The 25,701-nt window shown below is 43.5% G+C and overlaps 1 protein-coding gene and 2 pseudogenes across 1 annotated transcript; all 3 read right to left on the bottom strand.

Annotated features, from left to right (window-relative positions):
- Positions 1-253: 253 nt before the first annotated feature.
- LOC127212220 (nucleophosmin-like) lies at positions 254-14,275 on the bottom strand (annotated as a pseudogene).
- Positions 14,276-20,449: 6,174 nt separating this feature from the next.
- On the bottom strand, positions 20,450-21,183 carry LOC127212458 (40S ribosomal protein S6-like; annotated as a pseudogene).
- Positions 21,184-23,590: 2,407 nt separating this feature from the next.
- Positions 23,591-24,781, bottom strand: LOC127212221 (keratin-associated protein 10-11-like). Its single transcript, XM_051172270.1, has one exon. The coding sequence runs from the start codon at positions 24,779-24,781 to the stop codon at positions 23,591-23,593; it is 1,191 nt and encodes a 396-aa protein (XP_051028227.1).
- Between the last annotated feature and the right edge of the window lie 920 nt (positions 24,782-25,701).

Below are 25,701 nucleotides of genomic sequence, written 5' to 3' on the forward strand. Positions count from 1 at the left end.
CCACATCTGGCCGCCACTATTACTATGTCCTATTATAACATTCCGTACATACTTAAAATCAAGTAAAGGGTGGAGGTCCCTCCTAGAAAACTAAACAGGTATTTTAGACAACACATTCTTTGCAACTGAACCTGGACAGCATTTATCAAACACAGTAGGGAAAGTTCTCACTTTGCATTATCAAAGGGACGACCAGATATCAACTGTTAGAGGATGCGTAAGACAGAGTATTTCAATCTGTTTAAACCATTCTTTAAAGAGACCTCTTCTGCTGCCAGCGAGCTTGAATAGCCTCCTGGCCAGTCATCCGGAAGCAATTCTTCACGTAATTAATGAACTTGGCTTCCACTTTGGGAAGAGAAACACCTTTTTCTATACATGTTTGCATGTTTGGCTTAATGTCTTCTACAGAACCAGTTTTTTTTTGTTTTGTTTTTGTTTTGTTTTGTTTTGTTTGGTGTTTTATGAGTTTTTTCCTGTTTTTTAAAGGACTTTTGACCCTTTGATCTTGGTGTTGATGGTCTTTTCCATTTTGGTTTTCCATTTTTGTGCATTTTTGCTGGCATATCTTGTGCAGATTTCTTCACTCAGTTTCTTCATCATCTTCATCAAGTTTCACTTTTTTTCTGTGGAACCTTCAGGGGCAGATCGCTTTCCAGACATGCTTAAGGATTTTACGTCCTCCTCTTCTTCATCTTCTGCCTCTGCATCTTCTCTGCAGCTACTAGGTGTCCACTGATGTGCACAGGCCCCGAGCTACACTTCAACCTTAAGACCTCAGCTGATGTAATTTCAAAGCTCCCAAGTGGAACTATTGGTTGCAGAGATGATTTTCAAAGTTGCCACTGTTACTGTAACTGGACCACCTTCTTAGTTCATTGCTTCTGCCACTAGGATGTGTAGTTCGTCTTTTGGCCTTGCCCTTAAAGTGGCTCTTCTTAATGATGGCCGGTGCTCATTTTCATCATTCCCTACTTTAAAGTGATAATCTTTGTCAGCCTTTAGTTCCCAGCTGGAAGGGAAGTTCTGAGGCCTAAGAGGGCCCTTGGCCATGTCCATCCAGTCTTCTGTGAGGCAGAGGCGGGCAGTGTGAGAGAACACTGCCTACAGACACGCAGGGCAGGGGTCTGCTTCAGTTTTTAGTTCAGGTTCCTGCTTGAGCATCTGCCTTCGCTTCCCTCAATGACGAACTGTGATTAGGACATGTACCCCAAATTAGCCCTTTCCTCTCCAGGTTGGTTTTGAGTCGTAGTCTTTATCGCAGCAATAGAAAGCAAACTAGGCAGGATACATAGGCAGGGGCGGGGAGGGGGGAGGGGACATGGCTATGAGCTGCATGATACTCAAGGTAAAAAGAATCCCTCCTGACAGCACGTAACACGCTTTCATTCTCACAGAAAGATCATCCATGGCTTGTGGTGAGCACAGTGCTCACTTCAGATAAGCTAGTCCCTGTGGGAGGCTAATTACCCTTTCCAAAGGGCTGGGGACCATGTAGTATCGTCAAAAAGGTAATTTAGTAAATGGTGCCCTAGTACGTTGGAAGAGTTAATATGCCACTCTTGGAAACTCCAGTGACTAGATTGTTTCCCACAATAGAGGGAGGAACACACACTTGCCAGGAAACCATCTATCTGAGAGTTCCCCGATGGAAGACTTAAGAGCGTCATTTTCATTTTAAGCCCAGTAGCTTCTCTGAGAACTGTTTATATGCTCTGAGACATCTCAGATTTGAAGTTACAGTGAGAATTTTCCCTTTAGGCAGAACTACAAAGGATAACTTAGGTAGGGTTTACTTAGAACACAGGTTAAGAGATTATTGATTCTTGCCAGGCAGTGGTGATGCACACCTTTAATCCCAGCACTCGGGAGGCAGAGGCAGGTGGATCCCTGTGAGTTCAAGGCCAGCCTGGTCTACAAAGCGAGTCCAGGACAGCCAAGGCTACACAGAGAAACCCTGTCTCGAAAAACAAAACAACAAACAAACAAACAAAAGATTATTGATTCTTGTCTGAGTTCAGGTTACTGTTGCTGTGATAAAACAACACAAACAAAAGCAACTTGGAGAAAAGGATTTATTTGTTCTACATATCCTAAACCACAATCCACCAGGGAAGCCAAGGCAGAACTCAAACTGGTTGAGGACCTGGAGACAGGAACTGATGCAGACAGAGGCCATGGAAAAGTGTTGCTGTTGTCTTGCTCAGCCTGTTTTTTTTTTTGTTTGTTTGTTTGTTTGTTTTTCAAGACAGGGTTTCTCTGTGTAGCCTTGGCTGTCCTGGACTCGCTTTGTAGACCAGGCTGGCCTCGAACTCACAGCGATCCGCCTGCCTCTGCCTCCCGAGTGCTGGGATTAAAGGCGTGCACCACCACTGCCTGGCTTCAGCCTGCTTTCTTATAACACCCAGGACCACAAGCCCAGGGGTAGTACTACCCACAATGGCCTGGGCATCGTACACCAACCACTAGTTCAGAGAATGGCCCAGTGTCCTGGTGCACTCCTTAAAGCCCAGTGCTTGGGAGACAGAGGCTGGCTCAAGGCCAGCCTAGTCTATCTAATGAGTTCCAGGATAGACAGGGCTTGGCAGAGAGACTCTGTCTTAAAAGAAAAAGGAAACTAAGATGTCCCTCAGGCTATCCGACAGCTTGATCTTAGGAAGGCAATTTCTCGATTGAGGTTCCATTTTTTTCAGATGAATTTAGCTTGTGTTAAGTTGACATCAGATAGCAAGAACACCTCTCAGTAAGGCAGATTTTTCTTTTTCTTGTAGAGAAATAGTTCGGTTTTGTTGCTGCTTTGAGATGTTGGAGACTCAGAGGAAATACAGCATGCTTTGCCAAACAAACTGTAGTCCCTGATTAGCCAGTATTGACAGTGTGATCCTGGCGCAGACATTTCTCACAAGATAGTATTCTGTGTACTGGGTGTGGTTCCCTCCTTTCCTGGGACCTCATCTTTAAAGAGAGCTTGTCTGCAGTACTAAGACCACAGCAAGTCTCCTAGGGATTGACTTCCTCAGGCTGACAGGTGACAGAGTGGAGTTACTTGTATCTCCCAGCTTTCCAACAGCCTCTCTCCCCAGCCCTTGTTAACAGAACCCCCCCCCCCCCACTCTTACCCATCCCTCTGTTCCTCACTTTGAGCTCCAGGTCTGGCTTCTGCTTCTCCCTAGCTCTGAAGATAGCTCTGTGTGTCTGCTGCTGCAGCCATTTGGGTCCTGGAGGATATGGAGTGCATGTCCCAAGGGGGAAACGGGGATGCTAAGGGAAGGAGGAAGAAAGTCCTAAGGGAGTACTGGAAACAGACCCTGGGTTCTGCGCAGTTACAGGATTGGCTGACATTTAGCAAGGTTGGGTTGACACTTGGAATTGATCAAACCTGACCTTGAAATGCTTTCCATCTGGGGACCTTAGGTACTTTACTGCTGTCTTCTGGTTGGCTCAGGCCTAGGGTGGTTCTTTTCCTGGAACAGTTAGCGGGGTGACCTTGAGGACAGGCCTAAGATGAAGTGGTCAAATGGCTGGGGCTCTACGGTAACAGACGAAGTCTATCCTGGAACATAAAGAAGCAATGAGTTTGGGGGTGGGGGAATCAGATCCAGGGCTCATCTTAGTTTGTGGGTATTGGCTACTTACTTTTCAGCCTCAACGCATGGTAAGAAATCATTTGTTGAATAAATGACACCGGGGTGGTATGAAAGGACTGTAATATTGACTGACACTAGGTATCAGAAAAAAGAGAGATCAAACAACTTCCCAAGTAAAAGTAAAAAAAAAAAAAAATGCGTGTGCGCGTGTCTGTGTGTGCATGAGCGTTTGCACATCCATGTGGATTTCAGTTGTCTTTGTCACGTTATCACCTTATTTTTTGAGACAGGGTGTTTGAACCTGGAACTAGCTTGGCCAGCAAGCTCCAGGGATCCACCTGCCTCTGTCCCCCTAGTGGCAGAATCACAGGCATGGCATTGCTTTCCATGTAGATGCAGGAGATCGTGTGGCAGGCACTTTACCGACTGAGCCATGTCCCAGGCCTGTAAAAATCACACCAATATGGGCTGCTTATCTCATCACCATGAGGCACTGAGGCAAGTTTATGTAAGGTGAAATATTTTCAGGTGAGGTTCGACTTCTACTTTGTAAATTCTGCTAGATGTTAGGTAGATGTGCCACACAGGTTGATGACTGCTAATCTACTCCCCTGGTTAAGTCACATAGACTTTAGGCCAAATGGTCACTAAGGGAAATGTTGAGAGAAGGGGCAGGACACACCACATTCATGGGGTTGCACTTCTAAAACATTTAAAACGTTTATCTCATGTAGGAGAGAGAGAGAGAGACAGAGACAGAGAGACAGAGACAGAGACAGAGAGAGACAGAGAGAGAGAGAGAGAGAGAGAGAGAGAGAGAGAGAGAGAGAGAGAGAGAGAGAGAGAGAGAGATGGAACTGGACTTACAGGTGGTTGTAACCCTAATGATATGGGTACTGGGACCCAAACCCAGATCCTCTGTAAGAGCAGCAAGTCCTCTTGGCTTCTGAGCTGGTTTTTGATTTTTGTTTTGTTTTGTTTTTAGCCCCTAGAACATTCCTAGATCAGCTTGGAGCTACCCCCTTTTCTCATGACAAGTTTTGCATGCTTCATTAGTTGAACAGTTCCCTTTCATTTAACAACGACTTTACTGTTTAAAAAGTATAGAGAGTATTTATTTATTATGGAGTCAAATATGAATAACTGTGGCCTGGGAACACAGATTTAGGTTAAATTCCATGTTCCAATGTGGCAATAGTTGCATGAAGTTTTTTGTTTTTTGGTTTTTTTTAGATTTATTTATTATGTTTACAGTGTTCCTCTGCATATACACCTGCACACCAGAAGAGGGCACCAGATCACATTATAGATGGTAGTGAGCCACCATATGGGTGCTGGGAATTGAACTCAGCACCTCTGGAAGAGCAGACAGTGCTCTTAACATCTGAGCCATCTCTCCAGCCCCAGCATGAAGTTTTTACTGTAAGAGAACAAAGGATCACAAACAGATACACTTTGTAAATGCATTGGTGGGAACATCAAGTTGGTGGGTTACAGCAAAGTGGGGGGTTCTGAACCAGGCCACAGGTCTGTCACATGATAGTCTTGGCTTTGGGTTGATGGAAGGTAGGCGTCTGTTTGTATATTCCAAAGGATTTACCTAATAGACATGAAGCTGTTAGGTCAATACGAGGTGGGCAATACATGACAGTTAAGGAAATGAAAGATAGCCAAAGTTAACTTGGCCCTGACTTGAATGAAACATGCAGTTTCTCTACATCATTGAAGTTCTGATTAATCAGTTGCCCTTAGAAGTTGCCGCGTCTCTTTCGGAACTTCCATTTATAGTCTCTCTGTTGGCAAAGCATCACATTTTGTGCATGCAAGAACCAAATACTATTTCTTAAAATATTATTTAATGTCCTGCATCAGTAGGAAGACTCATTGCTGGGATCTGATGTAAATGAAGCTGAACAGGAGGAGGAAAGCCGGCTTTGGGAGAGAGCGTTACTGCTAACGCCGTTAGGGAAGAAATCTCTGGGTTGTATTATCAGAGTCTATTAGCCTGAATCATGATCTGGGTTTGATTCTTTAAAAAATTCTCTGTATTTGACACGACTCATGACATAATGGAGTAAAATAATGAAAAACATAATCTAGCTTTATGAAGTCAAAGTGATGATGGAAACAGTTCCAAAATTTACATTAAAATTGTTGCTACATTTTATTTATTTTGTGTGTGAAATATGTGTGGGTTCACGTGGCCACAGTGCATGTGTGGAAACCAGAGGAGAACCTGTTTTGTTCTTCTGTCGTGTGGGTCCTAGGTGTTGCGCTGAGGTCATCAGGCTTGACAGCAAACACCTTTAGCCACCAGACTACATCACCAGTCCCAAAATTTATATAAAAATCCAGTATGTCAGCTGGGCAGTGGTGGCGCACACCTGTAATACTTTCACTTGAGAGGCAGAGGCAGGTAGATCACTGTGAGTTTGAGGCCAGCCTAGTCTACAGAGCGAGTTCCAGGTCAGCCAGGGCTACACAGTAAAACCCTGTCTTGAAAAAACAAAAACAAACAAAAAGCTTAAAAATACTAGTCTGACTCTATTTCTCCTGTACATAGTTCTTAATTAATTATTTTGGTTTTTCGAGACAGGGTTTCTCTGTGTAGCCCTGACTGCTGTCCTGGACTCACTTTGTAGACCAGGGTGGTCTCAAACTCACAGTGATCCACCTGCCTCTGCCTTCCAAGCTGTTGGGATTAAAGGCATGCACCACCATGCCTGGCTCTTCTTTTTCTTAATTATTATTGTTTTGTTTTTTTTTTTTGATCCAGAGCCTCTCTGTGTAGCCTTGGCTGTCCTGCAGCTGCTGTGGCAACAAGGCTGGCCTCCAGCTCACAGAGATCCATCTGCTTCTGTTTCCTGAGTGCTGGAATCAAAGTCTTGCGCCACCACATCTGGCTATATTCTATTTTTTTTTTTTTTTTTTTTACATTTGGAGCATTTAAAAGAATCTTTTGTCTTTTAATTTAGCTGGGTTTTGTCAGTTTGGTTCTATATCTACAGCTGTATATGAAATGGTTACCTCTAATTCTCAGGGAAGATTGGTGTTTGCTACCTAAATTACTATAATTATGTTATAATTATAATGTCTACATGTAATTGCAGACATTAACTTGGTTTGTTCCATTATCTCAGTAGTCTACTAGATTTTAGTTTGGCAGAGTAGATATACAGTTATGTCACAGAAGAAGGAACAAGTAATACTGGATTTCTTTCCAACAGAGCTGTAAGGCAACTTCCCTAATTTATTTTTCTACTTTAAACTCTGTGATTGCCTTTTATCATTGTGGTGGGAAGTGAATATAAATGTAATTGACAGTCAAAGTATAAAAGCACACTGAAGCTCTGTTGCATCCTACCTAGGTAGAGGTTCACTGAGGTGTATGGTGGAATTTGGGGCTGTTTGGTGTTTGCAGTTGTGAGTTTGCTAGAAAAACATTGTTTTATTACAAACACCCTCTTTTGAGTGAATGCACAACAAATGCACTTTCACCTATTGCTGCACTGTCCAATTAGTATAGCCAGTAGTGTCACCTGACTTTATCTTTTAATTTTAAGTTAAATAAAAGTTAAAGCTCAACCTGGCATGGTGGCACATGCCTGTAATCCAAGCACTTGGGAGGTGGAGGCAGGAGGATCAGGATATTAAGGTTATCCTTGGCCATGCAGCAAACTAAAATAAATAAATAAATAAATAAATAAATAATAAAAACAAGCTTGGACATGGTAAAGGCTCACTACACAAGTATGAAGCTCTGAGTTCAGATCCCAGCACCACATGAAGAATCAGGCACAGAGGTGTACACCTGTGAACCAAGTGATGGGCTAATCTAGATGCAGCCAGTCTAGCTGAATTCAATGAGAAACCCAGTCCCAAAAAATCAGGTGGAGAACAGTTGAAGATACCTGATGCTAACCTCTGACATGTGCGCGCGCGCACGCGCGCGCACACACACACACACACACACACACACACACACACACACACACACACCTGTACATATATGCACACACAAATATAAGTATATAAACATAAATAGAAAAGTTTCCAAGTCACAATATACATTTAAAAAAAAGAAATACTATTTTTATTTTATGCATACAGGTGTCTTGCCTACATGCATGTCTGCCTGATGCTGGCAGAGGCCAGAAGAGGGTGTCAGAACCCCTGACATTGGAGCCACAGGTGACTGTGAGCTGTCATGTGGGTGCTGGGAATTGAACCCATGTCACTGGCAAGAGCTTCATGTTCTCTTAACCACAAAGCCGTCTCTCCAGCTCCACAATAATCATATTTTAAGTGCTTAAAACCTACCTGTGTTCAGCGGCTACTATGTGCGAGTAGCTTTAGAAAGTTGTTTCTGGACAGTGCTACTCAAAGCATTCCAGGCCAGAGAGGTAGAGGGTCAGGTTGCTCAGCTTCTTGCTGCACTCTATGGGAGCTTTCTGTCTGCCTCAGTTGTTGAATAAGCAAAGTATGGGGCATTGAGGGCATGTGAGGAAAGCTCCGTGAGTAGGAGCTTTTCTGTCCATCTTTTTCTCTCTCTTTAGATTTTATTTTATGTGTATTAAGTGTTTTCCTGCCATCTGTCTGTATACCACATATATTCCTAGTACCAGCAGAGGCCAGAAAAGGACGCAGGATCCCCTGGAAGTGGAGTTAGAAACAGATGTGAGTGCCAGGTGATTGCTGTGAATTGAACCCTGGTCCTCTGGAAGAGCAGCACATGTTCTTAACCTCTGAGCCATCGCTCCGTATTTCTACCTACATTTTCATAGGAAGCCTTTTAAAGAGCGGGCATAAGGGGGCGCATAAAGAATATTTAATTATTGAGGCTGTGGAACGAGGGGAATGTGCATTCCAAATGTGGCAGCCAGTTCTTTCTGTGAATCCTCCCCACGTCCATGCACCAGTGATTTTGTCTATAGTAATGACAATGCAAGGCTGCACATGAGTGTTGGGGCTACAACTTGGTCATTTGGAGTGCATTATATGAGGGATTTGTACTATGCAAGAGGAGAGAAACAGTGATCTGAGGTAAAGTGCATGTTTTAGGAAAATGTCTGCCTAACACTTGTAGCTTTTCTAACCCTGAACCGAAATCAGTGTTGAGCTCTCCCTAGTGTACCCTCAGTTGAGATTATAATGTAGGCGATCCGTCAAAGCCCCGTAGACCCTGTCAAATGTGCTGCTGCTTAAGTTATCATTTGGACCATGGTTTTGGGTTCCTCATGCAGATGTGTATGGTAAGCCTGCAGATGTGCACAAAGAAAAATCAGTTGAAAAGGCTTGTCTATCTTGCACTGGTGCGAGGCATGTTTAACTTAGATGAGTCCTGAAGGATTTAGTTCATAACTGTTGCAGCATAAAGTGTGTAATGAATACAGAGTAGATTGAGCTAGTACGGAGAGAACCCCCCAAAAGGAACCCCAAAGACAGAGAAGGTTTGTATATTTAAGGTTTGTATTTTTAAGTTTCTTCTTCTTCTTCTTCTTCTTCTTCTTCTTCTTCTTCTTCTTCTTCTTCTTCTTCTTCTTCTTCTTCTTCTTCTTCTTCTTCTTCTTCTTCTTCTTCTTCTTCTTCTTCTTCGTTTTTATTTTAACAGAATTTTTTATTGAAAAATAAAATCATTCATATTACATTTCAGTTGCTATCGCATCCCGTGCATCCTCCCGTTCCTCCCTCCCTCCCACTTTCACCCCATTTCCCTTCCCTATGACTGTGATTGATGGGGACCTCCTCCCCTTGAATATGATGCTAGGGTATCAAGTTTCTTCTTGGTAGTCTGCTATCCTTCCTCTGAGTGCCATCGGGCCTCCCCATCAAGGGGACATGGCCAAATATGGGACACCAGAGTTCATGTGAAAGTCAGTCCCCACTCTCCACTTAACTGTGGAGAATGTCCTGTCCCTTGGCTAGATCTGGGTAGGGGTTTGATGATGACTGCATGTATTTTCCTTGGTTGGTGCCATAGATCGAGAAGAACCCGTGGGCCCAGATACACCCATCATAGTGTTCTTCTTGTAGGTTTCTAGGGCCCTCTGGATCCACCTACTTCCCTATCCCCTATATTTTTCTCACTAGAGTCCCTGTAAGATGTCCTCACCTCTATCCCGCTTTCCTGGTAAGTGAAGACTTTCATGAGACATGCCCCTTGGGCTAGTGTCCAGTTATAAGTGAGTACATACTATTTGAGTCTCTCTACTTCTGGGTTAGCTCACTCATTATGGTCATTTCTAGTTCAATCCATTTGTCCACAAATTTCAGAAATTCCTTGTTTTTAGTAGCTGAGTAGTATTCCATAGTGTAAATGTACCACAGTTTCTTTATCCATTCCTCTACTGAGGGACACTTAGGCTGTTTCCATGTTCTGGCTATTATGAATAAGGCCGCTATGAACATGGTTGAGCATATGTCCCTGTTGTATGCTGGAGCATCTTCTGGATATATTCCAAGGAGTGGAATAGCTGGGTCTTAAGGAAGTCCTATTCCCAGTTTCTGAGATAGCACCAGACAGATGATTTTTAAGTTTCAAATGGTGACTTGAAGGTAAAAATTTCACTTTTACTTTGAGACTTAAACTCATTTAAAAAATGGAAACTTACTTAAATGATGATGTGGTGTGTTACTTGTTGGCAATGTTATAGAATCGCAGAAATCAGTGTTGACTGGATTTATGGGTGTCAGAGTAGCCATTGATTTTTTAATCATAGGAAAATTCAACCAGAAACGCAGAGAAAATAGTATAATGAAGTCCCATATCACCCAGGTGCAATGGGTATCACAGTTTAGCTCACTTACTGCTGTTTCCCTCTGCTGTGGAAAATAGAAATATGTCTGAGATAGTCCATGTTTCAGAAGCACCTCTAAAATCATGGACAATTGTGCCATTTGTCTCCAATAGAATAACAATTTTATTATTATTCAATGCACAATCAGACTATCTTGAAGTACTGTTTTAGAGTTAGTTTTAGAGAATCTGGCACAAACACAATCCATATATTGTAGTTCTTTGCTTTGTGTAAGACAAATTTGTGATTTTAGGAAACATGTGTAATTGGGTTACCATCACCACAATCTATTTTCCCTCCTCACTCCCCCCACTCCCCCCTTTGTGTGTGTGTGTGTGTGTGTGTGTGTGTGTGTGTGTGTCTGTAAGATAGAAGTCAGTCACCTTGCAGTGTAATTCCTTAGGGTTTGTCCATCTTGTTTTATCAGATAGAGTCTCTGTCTGGCACCAAGGCTTACCAGTTAGTCTAGGCTGGCTTGCCGGTGAACTCCAGGGACCTGCCTGCTTCCATTTCTTCAGCACAGTGCCACAATGCCCAGATTTTGATGACTTCTGGAGCTTAAACTCAGCTCCTCATGGTGTCATGGCAAGCACTTTACCAATTGAACTGTCTCCCCTAGCCCCTCTATTTTTCAAACATTACCACCTCCCCATAAATTCCCCTCAGCCCATCTGTATTCAATATCCGGGCCTCCTCTAGACTTAGGCAACCAAGGGTTTGCTTGTTCTCTTCTTCCCCATATGTATGCATGTATAGTATGTATACATTGTGTTCACACATGTGTGGGCTCAAGTGTGTGTGCACTATAGAAGGAATCTCTTGTGTATTGTATGGATGTAACACCTGTCAATTAAAAAAAACTATGTCTTATGGGTAAGGCAGGAAATAGGTGGGACTTCTGGCAGGCAGAGAGGATTCTGGGATAGAGCCAGGCATGTGGGATTGAGCCACCAAGATGTGAGGAAGATGGATGCATGGTGCCTGAGCCCAGATAACCAACCCTGTGGCAGATTGTAGATTAGTATAAATGGATTATTTTAAGTTATGATCTAGTCACAAAAGAGCCTAGCTATATGGCCTAGGTATTTGTAAAATAATAATTGAGTCTCATGAGTCATTATTTCAGGAGCTTGGGGTTGGAACCATGTACATTTGGAGGCTGGACGTTGACCTCAGGTATCTTCCTTGACTACTCTCCACCTTACAGACTGGGGGAGGGTCTCTTATTGAGCCTGGAACTTGCTGTTTTGAAGCCTGCCTAGCTGCTTGTTGTGGGGGTTCCCTGTTTAGGCCTCCATGCTCAGGTGGCTGTCACTTGTGCTCTACGTGCACATCTAAGCCCTGATCCTCACGTTTGCACAGCAAGCTCTCTACAGGCCGAGCCACCTCCATGACCTTGATCTGCTTTCTATTTGTATAAATTTTCCTTTTTTGGATATTGCACATTTTAAGTTGTTAAAAAGATTTATTTATTGTTATGTATATGAGTATGCTGTCTTCATGCACACCAGAAGAGGGCATTAGATTCTATTACAGATGATTGTGAGCCACCATGTTGTTGCTGGGAATTGAACTCAGGACCTCTAGAAGGGCAGACAGTGCTGAGCCATCTCTCTAGCTCGTAAGTTTGTTCTTTTAAATCTAGAGTTGTTTTCCCCTCTCTTTCTTTTACTGTTCATTTTCTAAACTGTCTTGTGTTCTTTTACTTGTTGCTTAGCCCCGCCCCCAGAGTTCTTGTAAATGGAATTTAGCTACAGAGCAGCACTATGCAATTATGCAAATCTGTATTGTATAATGACTGCATGTAACTTTTGAGCCCTTTGAAATAGGGGTACTATAATGGAGAGAGAAGTTGAATTTTATATTTTAAATGGATATCACTAAATACAGCAGCAGCACTGTTATTAACGCAGCTTTAGGGTCTTAATCGGATTTGAGTCCAGTGTTTGGGGCATGGATAGTGTCCTGTGCTCCTTGTTGTTTCACATCACAGGAGGAAGAGCACAGCGCTGGCTTGTGTCACTGTAAGGGCTCAGAGGGTTCGCGTGGGGAGTCTGATCTCCACTGTAACAAGTCCCTATGGTATCTAATGGGTTCAGTCATTTATGAGCGTCGTCTAAAACAGTTACGTTACCAGGTTTTGCAAAAATACTGATTTTCTCCTATTATTTATTATTCCCTTTTCCTCCTTTATCGGCCAGCATTCATTTACTTATTCTGCCCAGGCTAGCCTTAAGGTCTTGTACTTTGGCTCGCTGAGCTCTGTGGTAGGTGTGTATCGCAGTGGCCACCTCCTAACAGTCTTCAGCCAAGGAACTCTCTTTAGTCAAATAGGAACATGTCTGTCCTAAAGTAAATATTGTTATGGGACAAGCAGGATATAAACTTAATTTCTGCTTTTTAGCTGCCATTTTTTAGAGTAATGAGTACCCTCGTTATCTTTGGTGGTGCTCGATACAGTGATGTTTTCAGTGTCATTATGAACTCAGAGCGTTTACTTAGTGTACATTAGTCAGTTTTACCTTTTTTAATGGCTAAAGTAGCTCATCTTTGGCTAATAGGCACTCTAGATATTAGTGTGTATGTCCTTTTGATAAAACCAGAGGGAACTCTTAACTATTAAGGGAATGAAAATCAAAGCCATAGTGGCATCAATGGAGTAGTGTTGTCTACACAATAGCAAATCTCTAGTGTTGGAAGTAATGTGGAGAAACTGGAAACTTTGTGTGCTATGGGTAGTAATATGAAATAGTGTAGCCACTGTACACAATAGTGTGATGTTGTTCTCTTGGGACTCACTGTGTACGTCAGGCTGGTCTCAAACTCACAGAGATCTGCTTGCCTCTCCTTCCCAAAGTGCTGAGATTAAAGGTGTACCCTACCACACCTGGCCCTAAAGATTTACTTATTTAATTTATGCATAAGGATGGTTGTCTGACCGTACATCTGCACTCGAGAAGAGGGCATTGGCTCCTATAGGACTACTGTTATAGATAGGTGTGAACTGCCCTGTGGGTGCTGGGTACTGAACTCAGGACATCTGGAAGAGTAGCAAGTGATCTTAACTGCTGAGATATCTCTCTAGGCCCTCCATGGTGTTCTTAAAATTATTAGAAATAGAATTGCCACATTGCCCTCCAGTTGTACTTATGGATGTGTACTCAAAAGGGTCAAAAGTGAGACCTTGATGCAATGCTTGTACACCACGATCAAAGTTTGTTCTCAACAATCAAAAGGCAAAAGTAGCCCTAATATTCATCAGTGGATGAAAAGACAAACCAAATGTGGTGTACATTTACACAAACACACGCACATACATGCACACACACACTGTGCATGCATGTGTATATGATGGAGTATTATTCAACATAAAGAAAAAGTAAATCCTGGTGCATGCTACAACACAGATGAACCTTGAAACATTGGGAAATGCTGTGTGATTCTTCGGAGGAAAGAGCAGTAGTAAGATGCACATAGACAGGAGGAAGAGCTGTGGTTACCAAGGCCTAGGAGGAAAATGGGAAAAGGAATTCTAGGAAAAGATGACATTGAACTATACTCTTAGAAATGAGTAATGTGGTACATTTTATTTTCATGTGTAATTTACCACAGATTTTAAAAATCCTTTTTAAATTCTTTAAAAATTCCCATTTTAATCCATATATTCCCCTTACCCAACTCTTCTCAGATCCCACCCTCATCTCTCTACTCACTCAATTTTATGTTCTCTCCCCCATTTAAAACTCCATTGAGCCATGTAATTCTGGTTGCCTTGGCACTGACTGTGTAAACCAAACTTGCCTTGAACTTGTCATCCTTCTGAATGTGGCAGTTAAAGGCCTGCGCGTCCACATAGGCAGAATTATCAACCTCAACAGTTTTTCTGTGCATTCTAGATGTTTAAATGATAACATAGTATAAACAAATGTGATCGATATTGTGTAATATAGTATACACAAATGGTAACATTCTATTCTGCTGCTATTATATATTTGCATTTTCATGTGCTACACATTGAAGATCTTATCTTTTTTTTTTTTTTTTTTCTGGCATATGCTAAGTCAGTGCTTTTTTCACTGTGCTATATTTCCAGCTTTCTCTTTGTCCCTAAATTTAAAAAAAAAATTTTTTTTTTTTTTTGAGAAAATGTCTTGTAAGTGCCAAGGCTGACTTGTTAAGTTGTGATTCTCTTGCTTTCGCTTCTGAGGTGGCTGAGATTACAGGTGCTTACCAGCCTGCCAGATACGGAGCGCTTTCTACAGTAGTACATAAAGGACTTTCTTATATTTTTACAGTATGTGCATAGAGCAGAACTGCTTAAGGCTCCTATTAGTATTTAGGTTGTTTTGGTCTAATTATAATTATTTTGTAGTGTATAATCTTAAATACTTAATGATTTCATATATTTATTGGATAATTCTTAGAAGTGGGATAGAGTTTTGCGTTAAACTTTTTTTTATAATGCAAAGCCTCTAGGAAGTTTAACAATTTATAGTCTGAACAGCAACTTAATGAGAATTCCACGTTGTCAGTGACTAAGGATGACTTTCAAAGTTTCAGACATTGAAAAAAAATAGCTGAGGAGGATTCAAAAACAAAAACAAAAACAAAAATAAAACAACTTTTTGGCCAACCAAAGACTGGCCCTACTTGAGACCCGTCCTATGGGAGAGAACAGAACCCAGACACTGTCAATGCTACGCTGGCAGACAGGAGCCTAGCATAACTTCTGAGAGGTCTTCCCAGCAGCTGATGGACACAGATGCCGAGACCCACAGCCACACATTAGACAGAGCTCAGGGAGTCAGATAGTAGAGTTGAGGAATGACTGAGGGGGCCGAGAGGTCAAGGACTCCACAAGAAGTCCTTCAGGGGCAGCTAACCTGGGTCTGTGTGGGCTCACAGAGACTGAACCACCAACCGAAGACCACACATGGACTGGTCCTAGGCCCCTATACATATGTAGCAGATACACAGCTTGGTCTTCGTGTGAGTACCCCAACAACTGGACCAGGGACCTTCTCTGACTCTGAGGCATCCCTTTGGATTCAGTTCCCCTAAGTGGGCTGCCATGTCTGACCTCAGTGGGAAACGATGTCCCTAGTTGTGCAGAGACTTAATGTGCCATGATGAGTTAGAATCCATGGGGACCTCCCTCTTTTCTGAGGAGAAGGAGAATGGGGGAGAGTGTGTTAGGGGGGAGGACTGAGAAGAAGGGATCTGTAATCAGGATGTAAAGTGAATAAGTAAATTAATTAAAATTTGTATTTGGGGGTGAGAGCTAAAGAGATGGATCATCAGTAAAGAACATTCCAGAGGACCCAGGTTGAATTCCCAGCACCCACATGGCAGCTAACAAATGTTTATAATTCTAGTTCTAGAGGATTTGACACCCTCATAGGGACATACGTGCAGACAAAACACCAACCAATGCTCATAAAATAAAACAAATAAATTACCCAGAAAACTCTGAGATTCCATCTTAAGCCTATTATAATGGCTAAGATAAAAAAACACAAGTGACAGCTCATGCTGGTGAGGATGTGGGGTAAGGAGAACACTCCTCCATTGTGAGTGGGACTAGGAACTTTTGCAGCCACTTTGGAAATCAATATGGTAGTTTCTTAGAAAATTGGGAGTCAGTCTATCTCAAGTCCCAGCTATACCACTGCTTGGCATCTACCCAAAAGAACACTCTACTTACTTGCTCATCCATATTAATAGCTGCTTTTATTCGTAATAGCCAGAAACTAGAAACAACCCAGATGTCCCTCAACTGAAGAATGAACAAAAACAAAGAAAAAAAAAACCAAAACAAAACAAATGGATGGAACTAGAAAAAAACCTCATCCTGGATGATGTAACCCAGACCCAGAAAGACAAACATGGTATGCACATACTTACTCGTAAGTGTACATTAGCTGTAAAGTAAAAGATGACATGCTTCAGTCCACAGAGCCAAGAAGCTAAGAAACAGGGGATGCTCGGGGGGGGGTGGTGGTGGTGCATGAAGCTCCCTATGAAAAATAAATAGGATAGGCATCATAGGTGGACAGAGGGAGGGGTAGCTGGCAAGGGGGGGTTCGGGAACAGGAGGGATCAGGTTGGGGGAGGATGGAGGGAGAGATGGCTAGAACGGGGGTGGGGGTGGGGTCAGGCATCTCTGGGATGAGCTAGAAACCTGGTGCAATGGAAATTCCCAGGCATCTATGAGGGTGACGCTAGCTAAGGCTCTCAGGAATTGGGATATGGAGTCTGAACTGGCCATCTCCTGTGATCAGGCAAGACTTCCAGTGGGGGGATTGGGACACCAACAGCCACAAATCCTTTGACCTACAATTTATCCTGCCTACAAGATGTGCTGGGGGTAAAGGCAGCACAGACATTGTGGGAGTTGCCAACAAATGACTGGTTTAGCTTGAGGCCTATGCCAGGAGAGGGAGACTATTCCTGACACTGCCTGGAGGGACAGGACCTAGAGGCTGGATGGTCCAGAGACCTAGGATAGAAAATGATTACATATGACATTCACCAATACTCTAATATTAGAGCTCAGTTCAGTTGTCATCAGAGAGGCTTCACCCAGCAACTGACCCACAGCCAAACATTAGATGGTGCTCAGGGAATCCTGTAGAAGAGGGGAGGAAGGATTGAAGGGGCCAGAGGGTCAAGGACACCATGAGATAGCCCACAGAATCAGCTAACATGGGCTCATAGGGGCTCACAGAAACTGAGCCAACAACCAGGGAGCCTGCATAGGGCTGAGCCAGGCTCTCTGCGTATATGTTACAGTTGTGTAGCTTGGTTTTCCTGTGGGATTCCTAACAGTGAGAGCAGGGGCTATCTCTCTTTTGCCTGCCTTGGGACCCTTTCCTCCTACTGGATTATTCTATGAAAATTCACACATACATTCTGGTATAGGAATCATAAATTTTCTTTAGAAACAGGCTCTTTGGAAGGCATCACTTGTCACATCAGAGGCTTAGAAAGAAGGTTGTCATGAGCCACAGTGATGCCATAAACAGTGAGTGAGCATAGCACTGATGCTGAGGCCCTCGGGGCCTGAGCAGGGTCTTTTGTACTGCATTTCAGGCTTTAGTGCCATTGTAGGTCTCAAGCATCGTCTGTTGACTAAGCAGAGGGCACCTAAAATGCTATCAGGTTGTGGCCTCAACAGATCTGAGCCATCATGTACAGCAGCCTTAAACCACTGTGCACTTTTGCGACTTTCCATGCCACCCCACAAATGACAGTGACAAACAGTGATAGCCTTCTACCTCCTGTAATAATTTAGATTATTTTCTTCAGCACACAACAAAGAGCTTTTAAAAAAATCTTCACCCTTCCTCCCACTCTATATGTTCATCAGCTAACACACACAAACACGCACAAACAATTGCGTGGGTGGATGTGTCATGGTGCCCATGTGGAGGCCAGAGGACAGCCATGTGGAGCTGACTCTCTTTTCTTCCACCTTTTATGTGAGTTATGGGAATTGGACTCTGGTTGCCAGTCTTGTGTGGGAAGTGCCTTTACTTGCTGAGCCATCTTATCCACTCATATCAAACACATTTAAATAATATAATCCTAATTTGGAAAATTTGTATCTGATAATAAGACCTTCTGATTGGTAAAAGAGAATCAGTGTTAACCGATGGAACACTAGCAAAGTGTTTCTGTCACTTGCAAAGACACTTTTATTTTAGTTAACTCCACCAAGGCAACATATGTGGTTGGGTCTAGTATTTCTTTTATTTTTTTTTTAGATAAAGGTTACCAATAGCTTGAAGTGCTTCATTACTACATTTGCATATCTCTAAAGGTGGTTCACTAGAGTTGGAATTGCTGCATGGTTTCTTTTAAATGTTAACCAGATCCATAAGAACTCCACATGCATAAAGGCAGACTTTGGCCTCCTGTTTCCTTCTTCCTCAGTAGCATTTGCATTAGTCCATGATTGTCCGTGCTTCCCTTCACAAGCCCCCTCCATCACGACTCCCAGTGGCTGCTTGCCAGGGTCTCCCACCTCCTCATAGCCTCTTTTCTTCCCTTTGGACTCTTTTAGCATGCTCCCCTCAAGGGATGCTCCATTGAGCACAGAGGATTGGGGAGACCCAGGTTATTCACACCTTTAGAACTCAGAAGAACCCTAAAGCTACCTGACAAGGACCCTCCAGTTCCCTCTCTGTCCTTACGGCAGGATCAATTCACACTGCCAGAGCAAACTTGTTTCAAGCTCCTTGACCAAAGTGCTGGCAGTACCAAAATGCAGCAGAGAAGCAGAAGACTTGGGATAGAGGCTGCAGTCCAAATACCAAAGAGGAAATAAACACCCAACTCTGCTGTGGACATTGTAAACACCCCTACTGAAAGAAGAAAGTTGACTAAAGAAGAAATAAAGAAAAACTCAGTCAACAAACTATCTCCACATGGGCAAATCTCAGTTCAGAAATAAAAGCAACACAAAACTCCAAAGTAACATGTTCTAAAAAAAAAAATACAAATTCCATAGTAATGGCCTATTGAAAACCACCTAGAAGAATTCCCAAGGAACTCATGTAACTCTAAGGGCCAGGCTGAGTTCATTTCCAGCTACTGTTCTCACAGCCTTCTTCTCCCTTCTGTATCTCTCAGCTGTGACTTCTGGCTGGGTTCCATTCACAGACATGTTCTTTCTTTTGGTTGTAGGATGACGGTAACAGTTTCAACCTATATCTCTTCAGCCTCACCTGTATTTCCCCCAGGATTCTACACAATAATATCAAATTTCAATGACTAGTCACCTTGTGCAAGTAAATGCTCCTGGGGAAATGATGTGCAGGCTCGAACCAATTAACCTAATTCTGAAGTTTCATTCAAATCATATAGACTGAGAAGTAGGGAGGGACATTGTATAGAAGCAATTGGAGATTGAAAGGGAAAAAAGAGGGGTGGGCAATAAGTGCATGGTAATCTAATACCAAACATCTAAGACACCAGCGCTTAGCGTGCACTTATTATTATATCCTATTTGCTAGGAATTATTTTTATAGATGTAATTTCATTTTCACAATATCTGTGAAATAGTAATTTTCCTCTGTTTTCCAATCAAGGACATAATGTCAAAAGAGGTTAGGTCATTACCCAGTTTCCTATCATTTGGTGGTAATTGCTAAAACCAGATTTTCAGCTGAAGTATTTCAGAGTCCATGGGCAGTACACTAACCATCACCCTTCATGTTCAAAACACTGATCAGTAGCTGTAGCATTGCTAAAAAAGCTTATGGTCCCTCGAAGTGATTATTTTGAAGATTAGGGCACTCATCTGGATGTGTTTACAAAATGGTCAATTACATCATTTTAAGCTTATCCTTTGTATAGGCTCACATGGCAAAACTCACTCAGTAAATATTTGTTGTGCCTATTATGAGCTAGGTACTGCTCTGTGAACTAAGGATAAAGTAATGAACTAAACAGGTTGCTGTGTCAGGGTGCACTGCATTCTAACATAGACAGATCACATAAAGAGATATATAACATCTAGTGTAAATGAAGATCTTCTTTTAATTTTGGTCACCAAGAGGGCTTGTCTTAGTTAGGGCATCAGTTGCTGCGATGAAGCAACAACACCAAAAGCCAGGTGGGGAGGAGGCGGCTTATTTGGCTGGTGTGTTCTGATTGCAGTCTATTGAGGAACATCAAGGCAGGAATCTGGAGGCTAAGGCTGATGCAGAGGCCTTGGAGGCGGCTGCTTACTGCCTTGTTCTCATGGTTTGCTAAGCCTGCCTTCTTATAGAACCCAGGACCACCAGCTCAGCGATAGCACCACTCACAGTGGGCTGGGCCCTCCCACACCAATCACTAAAATTTTTAAAAAGGTATGATCATGTATTTGTTACTCTTAAAGACTTATTTTTATTATTTTGTTTGTTTGTTTGTGTTTTCCAAGACAGGGTTCTCTGTGCAGCCTTGGCTGTCCTGGACTCGCTTTGTAGACTAGGCTGGCCTCGAACTCACATCAATACACCTGTCTCCACCTCCCAAGTGCTGGGATTAAAGGCATGTGCCACCACTCCCCAGAAAGACTTATTTTTGACTGGACTCAGAAGTAGAAGCTCTCAGCGAGGCCAGCCTGCGTCTCTTGGCTATCTGTTCCTGGCACTTTGCTTTGGCTCCCTTCATTCTCTTGGCCACAAGTTCAGTGTATTCTGCAACCTCCTCCTCGTTTTTCTTAGTTCACTGTTTCTTCAGAGCTGTGCTTCGGCGTTTGTGTTGCAGGACACCGGGAGTGACAAGATGCTGAGTCTTGGGTGTTTTGCTCCTGGGCTTCTTACCTTCTTTGTTTAAGGGCTTTCTGACAACATATTGGTGGGCGCCATTTTCTTTAGAGAGAGATTAAAGAGCTTCTGGATTCTGCTAATTCTTTTAGGTTCCAGCTGGCAAGGCACAGTAGTATCTGTCAGTCCAGGAACATCCTTCTCTCCTTTTTTTTTTTACAATAACCAAGTTGAGAACAGAGATTGGCATCCACAATGCAGCCATGAACAGACTTGCACTTCCTCTCTCCAGCTCTTGGTCTGTAACAAGAACGCCCCTTACTCAACAGCAGGTGCACTCTGCCATGGGTCGAAATGCCTTGCTTCATGGGAAAGCCTTGCTTGTCATTCTTACTGCTGATCTGAACCACATAACCCTTCCACGCTTTGCCCAGAGCGTCAGCAACTACTTCTGTAGCCGTGCGCTTCCCATAGATTGTAAGAACCTCTCGTTCATGTCCACTTCCATGAGCCGGTGGCAGGGAGGGAAGTATTCAGCTTCATCTTGGCACAGCTGACCACCTAAGAGACACCACAAAAAAGAGCCCAGTCACTAATTTAAAAATGCCCTACAGGTTTGCCGTGTCCACAGCCTCATCTCATGGAGGCATTTTTTTCAATTGAGGTTCCCTTCTCTTAGATGGCTTTAGCTTGTGACAAGTTGACAAAAATTTAGTCAGCACAAGGCTCAGGGCCTCAGAGGCATTTGCTAGTGTAGGCAGAACCATGAAGTTTCATTTGTAATTTGCCAAGGGTTGAGTCTGGTAATGATACAGAAATAAATGGAGCAACTTTTAAAATGAGACAAGTGATAAGGGTAAACAAATTAAATGAACATTCAATAATGTTCAAAATACTTTTCATAAAATGTCTGCATATCTGGACTCACTATGTAGACCAGGCAGGCTGGCCTTGAACTCACAGAGATCCACCTGCCTCTGCAGAGTGCTAGGATTAAGGGCATGCATCACTTCACCCTGCTTGGACTTTGCATTGTTTTTAGAAAGCATATTCCAGCCTCTCCCAGTCAGGACCTTCTTTGCATATGCACAGGCCAATGGGCTCTAGAGCAGTCATTCTCTGAGTGGCTTGCAGAGGTCTGCAAGTCCCCTTTCAGGAGGAATGGGAGCCCAAAGTGTAACCTAAGATGACAAAATGTTCTCTGTTTGCTCTGATGGTTCAAAAGCAATGGCAGGTAAAGCCTTTCATATTTAAAGTACGCAAGTGCTATGCTGCCACCCTGTGCCAACAGCGATTGTATTTCTGTTAGCATCTATACAATGAAAGGAAAAATGTTTAAGACCATTTTTGATGTCTCAACTCTTGTGTGACCATCTTTACAATATTCTGGATGCTGAAAAGGAAGCCTGCATGGAGCACCTTTGTCAGCACACCACAGCAAGGAGCTCATGTGAGTGAACTGCACGTAGCCAGCTGCCCTTCCCACGGCCTGCCTCACTTAGATCAGCTGACAAATAGCTGCTATTCAGAGTTGAGACTTTGGCAGACATCTCTATAGTAAGCGATCCTTCCTGAAAATGTCAGGGAAAACAACTGACAGCATAAAATTTTTTATGTACTGTATCATTTTATGTACTGAAAATTCAGGAGGTAGTTTATATAGAATACCAGCAACGAGACATTTAAGGACACTTGAACTGTGAGCATGATGGTGCTCACCCTCTGGACTTCCTGAGGAGACGGCGGTCATACTCATTGATGTGATTTAAAAATATGGTATGATAAAAGGTCAGTTGGAAGATTTGTGTCAGTCAGTGAACTAATAGTTCCTAAATAACTAATATATGGTAGTGGAGGATCTACTCAGAGTTCAAGATGAGGGCTGAGGGTAGAACTCAGAGCTACAGTGCTTGCTTAGCATGGGCCCTAGCACAAACAAGAAAGCTGAAGTCACAATAAACTAATATAGTTAGTGCTTTCCTTCCTTCCTTCCTTCCTTCTTCCCCTCCTCTCCCTCCCTCCTCCTTCCCTTCTTTCTTTCTTTCCCTTCCCCTCCCCCTCCTTCCTCTCCCCTCCCCCTCTCTTTTTTCTTTTCCCTCCCTCTCTCCCTCCCTCCTTCCTTCCAGATCAGGCTGGCCAGCTTGTTATGTAGCCAAGAAGGACCCTGAAGTCCTGAAGCTCCCGCTGCTCCTGTCAAGTGTTAAGATTATAGGAGCACATTTTCACACTTACCTTAAATATGCTTTCAAGTACAGAAACGTCCATAATACAGAGTTGGAGTCTATATTTAGACTGACAGTCAGAAGCCTTTTGTTTATTAAAGCTGACTTTCTGCAGTTACCAAAACAGCAAAATAATATCTTGTTTCCCACTATATACACACATACATGGCTGGATTCACTTTATATACTTCAGTAAATCAACATACCTTGACAAATTGGAGCCAGGCTCATTTATAAGAGTCAAGATGTCTTCTATTAAGGCAGTCTCTCTCTCTCTCTCTCTCTCTCTCTCTCTCTCTCTCTCTCTCTCTCTCTCTCTCTCTTCCCTCTCTTCCTCTCTTTGTGGGAAGGGGAGGTAAAAATTATTTTAATTAAAAATTTGCATTTATTTATTTTGAGTGTGTGTGCAAGTGCAGAGGCCAGAGGACCATGTGCATCCCACCTTCCCACCGTGCATCCTGGGGATTGAACTCAGGTCACCGGGTTTCATGGCAAGTGCCTCTATTGGCTGAACCACCTTTGCCAGTCCCAAATTAGTTATTTTAAGTAAGATGTTAGTTATGTTAACATATAATAGGTTTATTCTGATGATTTTAAAGTGAACTAGTGAGTAAATGCTTTTGAGAATTTCCAGCTATAACTTTTAATACGGCACATATCCATATAACCCATAAATAAAAGGTCTTTGGGGCCGTAAGTGTTTAGGATAAACTAAGTTTGAGATTTCATCAAGCTGAGGACCACTCTTGCTGCAGCCCTTTGTTTCCGTGTGTCTCTGTCCCCTGCTTTTCTGTTTTGTAAACCGAATTAAAAAGCTTTGAGGGTGGGCGGCACAGCACGCTGGTGTACACTGCGGCACAGCATGCTGTTGTGTACTGCGGCACAGCACGCTGGTGTACACTGCAGCACAGCACGCTGGTGTGTACTGCGGCACAGCACGCTGGTGTGTACTGCGGCACAGCACGCTGGTGTGTACTGCGGCACAGCACGCTGGTGTGTACTGCGGCACAGCACGCTGGTGTGTACTGCGGCACAGCACGCTGGTGTGTACTGCGGCACAGCACGCTGGTGTACACTGTGGCACAGCACGCTGGTGTGTACTGCGGCACAGCACGCTGGTGTGTACTGCAGCACAGCACGCTGGTGTGTACTGCGGCACAGCACGCTGGTGTGTACTGCGGCACAGCACGCTGGTGTGTACTGCGGCACAGCACGCTGGTGTGTACTGCGGCACAGCACGCTGGTGTACACTGCGGCACAGCACGCTGGTGTGTACTGCGGCACAGCACGCTGGTGTACACTGCGGCACAGCACGCTGGTGTGTACTGCGGCACAGCACGCTGGTGTACACTGCGGCACAGCACGCTGGTGTGTACTGCGGCACAGCACGCTGGTGTACACTGCGGCACAGCACGCTGGTGTACACTGCGGCACAGCACGCTGGTGTGTACTGCGGCACAGCACGCTGGTGTACACTGTGGCACAGCACGCTGGTGTGTACTGCGGCACAGCACGCTGGTGTGTACTGCGGCACAGCGCGCTGGTGTACACTGCGGCACAGCGCGCTGGTGTACACTGCGGCACAGCGCGCTGGTGTGTACTGCGGCACAGCACGCTGGTGTACACTGCGGCACAGCACGCTGGTGTACGCTGGTGTACACTGTGGCACAACACGCTGGTGTGTACTGCGGCACAGCACGCTGGTGTGTACTGCGGCACAGCACGCTGGTGTACACTGCGGCACAACACGCTGGTGTGTACTGCGGCACAGCACGCTGGTGTACACTGCGGCACAGCACGCTGGTGTACACTGTGGCACAACACGCTGGTGTGTACTGCGGCACAGCACGCTGGTGTGTACTGCGGCACAGCACGCTGGTGTACACTGCAGCACAGCACGCTGGTGTACACTGCAGCATAGCACGCTGGCTCCTACAGCTTCTCATGTGCTTCAGGCACAATCCTTTGGCTGTTGATGCTAAAGCAGAAGACTCTCCTGAGTCCCTGGCGGGTGGCCTGGAAGCAGGAGACCATGACTGAAAGACTATGCTTGTTGGAAATTGGTTTCTGGGGTGGCTTTATTCTGTGTGGGGCTAGGCACTTTCTGATGCAATCAGTTGATCTGGCTTTCCTGGGAGCCTCAGGTGTCCTAAGTGGTTTTGCTGTTAGTGTTTGTAAGTTTAAAATTAAACTACACTTTTCTAAGTTTGACTAGCTTCTGTTTTAAAATAAAAATCAAGATTAAATATAAAAACAAAATTAAGGATGGCTTTACAGTGTTAAGTAGATTCATTTTGCTTCTTTCAAGATTTTTTTTTTTTTTTTTTTTTTAGTTAAAAATTTTTAAAGACATTTACTTAGTGTCAGGCAGGGTGCTATGGTGTATCTTTGGAGGTCAGAGGGCAATTGGAAGGACTTAGTTCTTTCCTTCTACTGTGTGGGTCTCGGGAATTGAACTCAGGTCCTCAGGCTTCGCAGCAGGTGCCTTTACCCACTGAACCATTGCACTGTACCCTTCTTCTGAGAGTGAATGATACAATTTTACCTAACTTTTATTGAATTAAGTCCATAGGTAATACTTTGAAATGCAACAGAAGTAATGATCAAAAGGTATCCAAATTTTATAAAATTGCATCATATTTCTTAGGCCTCTAGCATTTGAAAAATATTTCCAGAAACTTGGCTCTTTTCTGGTTAAACTGATGTCTTATCGCTGGTTCTGAAAAGCCAAGTTGTAATTTTGAGGACACCATGGATGAAAAAAAAAAAAAAAAAGACTATCACTAGTAACAGATGTGAAATTACATTAGATAAATATAATCATTAGTTTCAGTCTCAC

This window comes from Acomys russatus, chromosome 30 (assembly GCF_903995435.1).
Source record: "Acomys russatus chromosome 30, mAcoRus1.1, whole genome shotgun sequence".
NCBI lineage: Eukaryota > Metazoa > Chordata > Mammalia > Rodentia > Muridae > Acomys > Acomys russatus.

Coding starts and splice junctions, on each gene's coding strand:
- LOC127212221 (XM_051172270.1), bottom strand. CDS start 24,781: ATGCTGCAGTGTACACCAGCGTGCTGTGCTGCAGTGTACACCAGCGTG.